Here is an 8,800-nt window from a genome sequence, read left to right as displayed (position 1 = left end):
AACTTGAGCATTCGGGGATATTACCGGTGGACAATAGAAGTGAAGCATTTTTTGTAGAAAAGAAAGCGGTATAAATAACCAACAAGCCCTGCATATTAATTTGATGTTAAGTGAAAATTTGATTGCCAATATTTGTAACTTTTTGAAAAATATACGCCTAAATTTCTACCTCCAAAAATGTTTAACTCTATCGTTCGTGCGTTGCACACCGTCTTTTCCAGCTTAGGCACCCAACAAACGCTTGACCGAGTATCCAGGCACCGAATAGACGAATAGTATGAAGAACAAGCATATGCCGCAAATCAGTAAAGCCTTGAGAATAGCCCATTTGTAATTGTGCCACACGATGTAGCGTATCGACTTGAGCGGATTTAGGAACCACATGAATGAGGCATCTGGGCGGCTGTAAGCAAGCAAAGAAAACAGACAAAGAGTTAAGAAAAAGGAAGAATTCAATAAATGTAAAGTAAAATAATACGCACTTTGGTTTCTCCAACGGATCCGGTTCACTGCGTCCATATCCTGCAGGGTTCTGTTCGGCTTCTTCCTTTGTCAGCAAATGGAACTCGGCTTCCACCTTGCCGGTTAACTCCATCTCCTCATTCTGCTTCTTCACATAAAATGGCCACCAACCACGCACGCGCTTCTGCTTGAATATATTCACAGTGGGCGCATTGGTGTCTGACTTGAGCATATCTAGAGTGCAAAGCTTAGAGCTTTTGGCGCCACGTGGAAAACGATTCAAGTTGAAGGATATGGCACCTGTCGGGAAATTATAATGAGCATGTTTAAAAGGCTTAAAAATATAACGCATTTATGCACATTAGGGTGTCTCATAAAAAAAAAGATTCATTATATTTAAGGCCCCTATTGCGAGTGTCGACTGGCAGTAGAATAGAAATTTGTCGATCGAGTCGATCATCTTTTATTTTGCTATTGTGTAACTTGATCGATAAAAATTTGTACTATTGTGAATGGTTGACGGAATTGTAAACAGCTGTTTGTTTGTTTACATTTGTTTCTTTAATGTTTCATTTACATCATTTTTAAAATAATTGCTTTTATTATAAAATTAAAAAAAATGGACACAGTTGAAATATGGTTTAGTGATGAGGAAGATGATGTGGAAGCTAATAGATTAGTAGAGTTGGCTAAAGCAAGGAGGGAATTGCGAGATTCGTCGGATCCCTTGGAGTTGGAAGATGAAGTGTATATACATATGTGAATTTTATGAATAGAAGTTGCGTTCCCGATGCTTCAAGGTTTTTAGGTTTTACAGGATTTGCAGGAAAAGCTGTTTTCCTCATTAATAAATTTTATGGAAGTTTAAGAAATACGGTACCGTTTAGTTATTTGTACAATGATGTTGAGTATTTGTGTCCAAACGCGTGACCCGAGTTTTAAAACTTTAACATACAAGTGTAGTGAAAGAATTAAACTTTAATTTAACATAAAGATTTCAAGTTTCCGAGCACTAGTTAATTAATAAATTATGCAGTTTTTTGTAAACTTTGATGTTGGTTCTGCGCAAAAACACTGTGGATGGCGTAGCCGGAATTATATGCACAAGAAATATTGTATATCTTTCACAAAAGAAGCGGAGCTTCCTCTCCTGCTTTTTACGGAAATTCCTTTGCCTATGTCCTCACTCTCCTGCATGAGCTCGACCAACCGCGCTAGTTGCCTTTTGTTGCTTACAATTTTTGATCTGTAATTCAGAGACATTTCTGCCATGAAAAAACAGCTTCTCATAAAAATACAATCGCCGTTCGGAGTCGGCGTAAAACTGTAGGTCCCTCCGCTTTGTGTGACAACATCAAGGCGCACACCACAAGTCGGAGGAGAAGCTCGGCCAAACACTAACATATGTGTAAGCGCCAATCTATTATTATTATTATTATTATTATTAATTCAGACACATATATACATACATATGTATATTTCACAATTTTTTACAACTTCCAATTCAATTGACTTACTTTTTATCCATTATAGTACCACTTTCTTATGTAAATTTTATAAACGCAAACTCCAACGACTAAAAAACAGCAATAGAAGGATGAGCGATTAAAAAGTATTCACAGTCGCTAATTGAGCGACTAAGCGACACTCACGATACCATCGATAATCGATAATCGCTTAATAGTCGTTTATCTACTGCCAGTCGACACTCACACCCCTAGTGTAAGACTTTCGCAGTAATATTTCGAAAAAATATTGTGATTTACATGAGCTGGACCGATTTGAAAATAGTAACAAAAATTGTTTTATCTATTATGATTCCGTTGATACAATTTTCAAACATTTTTATGCCTAAAAGGTCTAGGCTTAAGCTCTTTTGTTAACGGACCTGATTTTTTGGAAAAAAAAACAATTTTTATTTATAATAAAATCGATCTAGCTTAAATAAATCCTATTATTTTTCCGAAATATTCTGGCTGAAGTCTTAAAATGTAAAAAAATTTTATAAGTCTGATGGAAAAACAATACCGATTTTTTTTTTATGGAGAGTGATGCACCCTAATACACAAATATATGTTAAACGCACCAAGAAAATCATCTGCTGAGAAGTGATCCGCATCCCATACTTGCAGTTCCAAGCGTGCTGGTATTTTCACCTCTGTCTCGTCCCAACTGAATAGCGATTCGCGACGCGAAAGCACAATGCGTTCCTCGGCCGCCAGATATTCGAAGGGAAAGATAAAACGCCAGTTGAAGTTGCCTTCGCCGGTGAGTGAACGATAATGTATATCCGTAGATTGCATATCTTGCGGACCCGTCAGCCAACTGAAGATGAGAAGAGAGAGAAAAAAAAAAACAGTTAAATGGTCACGAAAATGAATCTTACGTTGCGTACTTACCCTTTTACATAAATGTCGGACATCTTTTCGCCCGTAAAGAATGCGTCATCTTCCAGCACCACATCGTCCGTATTCCATATAACCACGCGCAACTCATATTCTTTGGGTTTTCGCGGCGATATATCTACTGGTGGACCTGGCAGCGGCATATCCATGGGAAACATATCCACCCACATTTCGATTTTTCCCTGTTCAATGCCGGGCTTTTCGGGATTGTATAAAGGACGTGATTCGATATGTTCAGGAACAATCTGTTAGGTATAGTAGTTTCGAAGCTGTTTATCATTTTTTTTTTAAATAACTAATATTCGCCCTCTCTCACCTTGCACCCCACTCTGGGTATCTCACTCCATCTATGCAGCACAGCCAGCGCCAGATGCTCGTCACGATTTCTACAAGTAGTTGGTCCATTCCATGCTATTACCTCTTCGTCGGAGAAGGTCATACAATACTTGCCGATCGCCACACGATCTTGAAAATAATGCGGCGTATCCAGTTTGTTTTCTTTGCACAGCTTCGAGAGAATCTGTGTGGGTTTCATAGGGTCGCGCCACTGATTATAGCCGCAGCTGTGGAAAAAATACAATTAAAATTTGCTGCGTATTTTTCACCTCTCTGGCACTTACACTTCATATCTCAGCGCTAGCCCGCAGGTTGCACGATGTTTGCTATAGTAGCGATTTTCCAAATCGATTCTTGTCTCGCCTATCAGATCGTCCGAGCCCACCAAATCCCAATCAAATATTTGCACGGTCAGCATTGAATCCTGTGGAAATGTTGCTTCCACTTCGAAGCACTTACCAAATATCGGATTCAGTTGCTTGCTGACGTAGTTCTCCTTATCAGATAATCGCTTATTGCCTAACTGCAGCACAACATATGGATCCGCTTTGCCATTCAGATCCATGGGATGCAGATCTGTGCCCTTGATTATATAGATACGCACAAGCACGTGAAGTGGATCATTGGCGGGTAAGTTGGGTATAGGCAGCTCGGTGCCCTTTGGCGGTGGTAGTTTGTAGACTTTGATGGCGCCTTTAAAGAAGCCAACGGTGCGATTATCATCCTCGGCGGAGTCGCCGGTCTTCTTGCCGCGATAGAGCGCAAATGAGTGTAGCCACTCACGGAAATAGTTATATTCTGTTTTCGCCTCCAGTTCGTTGGGGTAGATCTGCGTACGTTAAGCGAGGGGTAGTGTTTAACTCTTCTGATCTTAACTTCTTAATTCAATTACCTGGCACACAGCTGTTGAGTTCATATTTGTCCTATTAGTTTGCTGATTGGGTGATACTTTTTCGCTGCCCGGTTCGTGCTTGCCGCGCGCTATGCCAGTCATACTTTTTGGACTCAACTTTTGCACCAACTTTGAACTTTTCATACCAAATTTATGTACATTGTTGGGTGTGGCATTAACCGGCGGAGTTAGAAATTTATCAGAGATGTGTGTTTTCTCCGTTTTAGTTAGATCGATGAGTCTTTCATAAGACCAAAAATATTTTGTCCACCAATCGCGACTAAGCTCATCGTCCTGGTCCTGTTCCTGAATAATTTCATTCGCGTTGCTCACCTGCGAAGATTTCTTTTTCGATGCTTGCTTCTTGGCCCTGGAAAATGATTTATGAAACAATAATAAAAGAACGTACACCCAAAATTTTAAGTGAAATTATTTTCTTACAGCTTCGTAACGCAGGCCGCGCCATAGAGCGTAAACTGATCACAGGATGAACGTCGATTGCCGTAGAAGTCCTTCATATTCGCTTGCTGTGCATTAGCGGCAATCATTGCTTGCATATTGAAGCCATCGACCAGATTGTTCAATCCCTCCTCGTTCAAGGGCGCCGACAAAATAATCTGACCACCCATGGTTTTGTATTTGGTGATGTCTTCTTTCGGTGGGGCTTTGTATATGTACCGGTGTATAGAAGTGATTTGATGTGTACCCACCAGAGTATATCGGCCGAACGAGCGACAATCTACGCAACGTATGGTAATTGGTGGCGCATAGGTTTCCTCAAGCGGCAACTCCAATTCTATGGATTTTAACATGCTGGGGAAATTCGGATTCTTTTTTGCGTTCTGTATAATATTCGAGCTGAGTATTTTGCCCGAACATTCAACATCGATGCGTGGCTTGTCGACTGACATTAGATGAACACGCTTTAGATCGCGCAGGCCCCAAAAGAGTACTTCTAATTTGAATTTCGCTAAGTGTGGACGTACTTCTTTCGGCACCGGAAAGATGGTGCCCGGTGGTGGAGACGCATTTTTGTCTTTGATCTTCTCTTGTTGGCTGGCGGAAAGTGGTTTGGGTTCGGTGAGGCGTGGCATATCGGTGGAACCGATTTCGAGCATTTCAAAAGCGGCCAACAATTCGCCAGCGTTTTCGTGCCCACGTACAATATCAAACCATTCCAGTGTGGGTGTTGTATACACATTCTCACGTAGCTTTACGCGCGGCTTTGCAATAGCGCGGCCAATAAACTCCGACTTACCAACTTTGTCTTGATCATAAATCTCAATGATTATGGTAGGTGGGTCTTTCTTGATCTCGTCTTTGGTGCCAAATACTAAAATTTCATCAAAAACCAACAACTCATCCCAGGTGGGACTCAATGTTTCTTCGATTACTTGTGTGGTCTTAGCGAATTCGGTTATGTAGACAGTGGCGTAGGGGTCACTGAGACCGGACGCGTCGGAGCCAATTAGAGAGCGCGCTTGATAGATGTGTGCGCGCAACTGAAAGGTCTGTGAAATGAAAAGAGTGAGTGAATACTTAAGCGAATTACCACCAGCTCAATAAGCATACAGATTTCTCGAGATAATGGATGTTATTTGGCGCCATAGCGCCAGGCCTTTCCGCATTACGCAGCTCGTGTGATAGATCATAACCGATAGGCAGACCCTCGAAGAAGTGTCCCTTATGACCTACAACGCCCAACCATAGGTAAATAGATAGCTTGGCTTGTATAAACCAGCTGGCTGGACCAATTGACTGTTTGCCAGGCAATCTCAAGAATATGGTTTGTATTTTTGCACAATGTACACCACTTTCCTCCTCGATATTAGAGTAAATCAAATCGCGTGCGGACATGCGATGATACGCATAACGTTTGCCATTAGCGATTAGCCATAAAAATATATCCGGCAATGAGTGCTGAGGCTGGAGAATAAGAAATCATTTTTGTGTAAGTAGCAAAGTTTAAGCATATGGCCGGCCTAACTCACATCGTCGATGAGGAATTTCAGTTTTTGCTGGAACGTCTGTGCGGTTTTGAAGCGCTCTTTAAGTGAACTACGCGTTACCAATGCGCGTAGATTGCGCGCCAAGTTGCCAAGGGTTTCCTGTATTAATGAGACGATTATGCATGCAGGCTTTTTGTAAGACGTCTGCAGTCAATACTTACGATTTCACTTTGACATAGCTTTATGCGTTCCTTGTCCAACTTAGTCTTGCCGCTGCCCGGTCCAGTTATATTCGCTTTGGTTATACTTATATAGCGCGTGCAAGCTGACGCCAAGTCTTCAAGTGTGGTGCGCAGACGCACTTCTGCCTTAACATCTTCCTCCTCAATGAGCTTATGCGTTTTGGTCAAGCCCTCTTCCTGGAAAATGTAAGAGGCTTACTAATTTGCATACATCAAAGATAATTTTTTCGTAACCTTACCAAATTTTCCGACATTTTCGACAGCATATTGCTATTGTACATACGTCGCCGCAGATCGGGCAGTGTGCATCTCACATCCATGCATGGCTTATAGTCCCAGTAGGGCAGGTAATAGTGTGACTTATCGTGACTGATGGGCTTACAAGCATTCGTGACGCTGCTAAAAGAGGTGGTATCGACTGTCTCCAGCACACAGACGTCTTCACCATCATCGGTGGCTGTAGAGAAGCTTTCATTATGACCGTCCAGCGAGTTGCCCGCATTACCCATGCTGAGCTCAAAGAACACCGTTTTATCGCTTACTTTCTTATCCAACATGGAGGCCTCAATGATAGAACCAAAAAGAAAGAATTCCTCATTGCGTGAGTACGAGGATTCTGTAATCGGATATGCCGGCTCGAGTTCGACATTCTTCTCGGTGGTGATTTCGATGTTGTCGGTAATTTCAGTGCGTATGGCGAGTAGTAGACGTGCGCGATAGCTGACTCCTTCGCCTAAGCCGGTATTTAGGTTGGAGTGTTGATCGAGTAACGTATAATCGCGTGTAGAACCATAAAGATGTATGAAGGAGGGGCCGAAAGTGGGAAGGAATCCTCTATCACCATCATTGGATACTTGCTTGAGATCAATGTAATGTGTGCCAATAATGGCCGGTTTCATGGGATCAGCGTCGCGTAGTTGAATCTATATGTGGGAGGAGGAGTAATATACGAAACTTATGAAACTACTTTGTGTTCTTAATCGTGTCTCATAACTAACCTTTATGCGCTGACATAGCGGCGGAAACATTTCAGTAAACACCAGCTGTTCATTCCAAACTGGTGCGTAAGCATTCTTCTTGACTGTGGTCTTGCCCTTTGTGTAAGAGAAAAGGCTAATTAGTGCTATGTTAAAGCCCTCCGCGGCGGTTTCTTACCATTAATCCTGCGAATGAAACCTGCACATAAGGGCTGACCAAATCTTTGGACTCGCCAGTGAAGGCCTTCTTCACATTAGCCATAAGCGAGGAATTCATGCGCGGCAAGCCATCGGCACGGTAGATTTTCACAATGAATTTGGCACGTTGGCGTTCGATGGGTACGCCCACTGGTAGCAGTAGATTTCTGGTTTCGAAAGTATATAATGAATAGTGCTTATTACAATAATCAAGTTTTGTAAACTTCGCTTTAATTATTAATTTTTAGAAGTACGAAAGCATTCATCACTTACGCTTCGATGTCGTCAGGATCTTTTTCAGATTTTTGAGGCACCTTCACGGTATCACCTTTGCCAATTATTCCAATATCACATTTTAGATAACCTTTTGGACCACTATAGAAATCATCTGGATCGGAGAGTAACGCCCATTTATGGTAGAATTGGTGATCTACAAAAGTGTTTACGAAAGAAGAGTTCATAAAATACTACCGTTAAAATTCGTACATAATTTTATTGAATTTAAAGCATAATAAGGGTACCCATCTATTCGCGCAACTTTCATATTTGGGCAATTGGGCAACTTTGCGCAGTGTATTTCATGAGGACAATTTTATATTCTGTGCAATTTCAGACATTTAATTATTTGACAATGCTCAATTTATAAATTTGAAAAATTGAAACTCGAATTTAAGAAAATATTTAAGTCTTACGAAAAAGCGTTGAGCACAAATCAAAATGAAATTAAACAAAATAGTTGATTGAGGGTTGCACATCACACTGCGCAAATTTGCGCGACAAACTTTCCACGCAAACTTGCCCTTTTTGTGCAAATAGCTTTCCATACAAATTTTGACATTTCATTTGCGAGGGTTTTAAATTGCACAGTTTGCCCAGTTTGCGAGAGTTTTGCGCTTTTAAATGAGTACCCTTAATGAACTATACAAAATTTAAAATATTTAGTAAATCATGCAAACATTCAGAAAAAAGTTATGTGCGGAAAAATTGAATGATTGAACATCTATATAGTACATAGGTACGAGTTATAAACACGAAAATGTATGATGACCAATCGATTTTGAACACTTTCTATGGATTTTTGTGAAAATTTAATTTTCTGCGGCTTGAAAATTTGACTCCACTAAGTTTTTGCTAAGCGTGCCTTTTCAAAGTCAGCTTGGTGTTGGAAAATGTTTTTTCTGTTTAAAATATCGACTTGGCATGAAATTTCGCATTGTTAATGACATATTTAAATATATCGTTTTCGAACATCAAGTACAACACCAAACTCGATTCGTGCTGTTTTGTGAACAGAGACAAAATTCAAAGAAAAAGCACCCTGAACCCAAAGCTAACATTG

The 8,800-nt window shown here is 40.8% G+C and overlaps 1 protein-coding gene across 3 annotated transcripts in view; it reads right to left on the bottom strand.

Moving 5' to 3' along the window:
* LOC108358124 (otoferlin-like) overlaps window positions 1–8,800 on the bottom strand; it is a 43,037-nt gene continuing 34,237 nt past the window's right edge. For all 3 annotated transcript variants that reach the window (XM_017609292.1, XM_017609290.1, XM_017609293.1), the window contains 15 exons: window positions 7,735–7,891; window positions 7,442–7,628; window positions 7,285–7,380; window positions 6,526–7,209; window positions 6,266–6,463; window positions 6,087–6,203; window positions 5,668–6,021; window positions 4,537–5,606; window positions 4,096–4,465; window positions 3,488–4,032; window positions 3,184–3,430; window positions 2,862–3,112; window positions 2,549–2,787; window positions 483–762; window positions 1–403 (listed from right to left, as the gene is read on the bottom strand). In XM_017609292.1, the coding sequence (XP_017464781.1) occupies window positions 223–403; window positions 483–762; window positions 2,549–2,787; window positions 2,862–3,112; window positions 3,184–3,430; window positions 3,488–4,032; window positions 4,096–4,465; window positions 4,537–5,606; window positions 5,668–6,021; window positions 6,087–6,203; window positions 6,266–6,463; window positions 6,526–7,209; window positions 7,285–7,380; window positions 7,442–7,628; window positions 7,735–7,891 (4,976 nt within the window). In that variant the 3' untranslated portion in view covers window positions 1–222. The remainder of the gene's footprint in view (window positions 404–482; window positions 763–2,548; window positions 2,788–2,861; window positions 3,113–3,183; window positions 3,431–3,487; window positions 4,033–4,095; window positions 4,466–4,536; window positions 5,607–5,667; window positions 6,022–6,086; window positions 6,204–6,265; window positions 6,464–6,525; window positions 7,210–7,284; window positions 7,381–7,441; window positions 7,629–7,734; window positions 7,892–8,800) is intronic.

The sequence above is a fragment of the Rhagoletis zephyria genome, unplaced genomic scaffold (assembly GCF_001687245.7).
Source record: "Rhagoletis zephyria isolate East Lansing unplaced genomic scaffold, Rhagoletis_zephyria_1.1 Rzeph_scaffold_00210, whole genome shotgun sequence".
In the NCBI taxonomy this organism is placed as follows: domain Eukaryota; kingdom Metazoa; phylum Arthropoda; class Insecta; order Diptera; family Tephritidae; genus Rhagoletis; species Rhagoletis zephyria.
The sequence above is the reverse complement of the archived record's forward strand: the minus strand, read 5'-3'. Positions and strand labels throughout refer to the sequence as shown.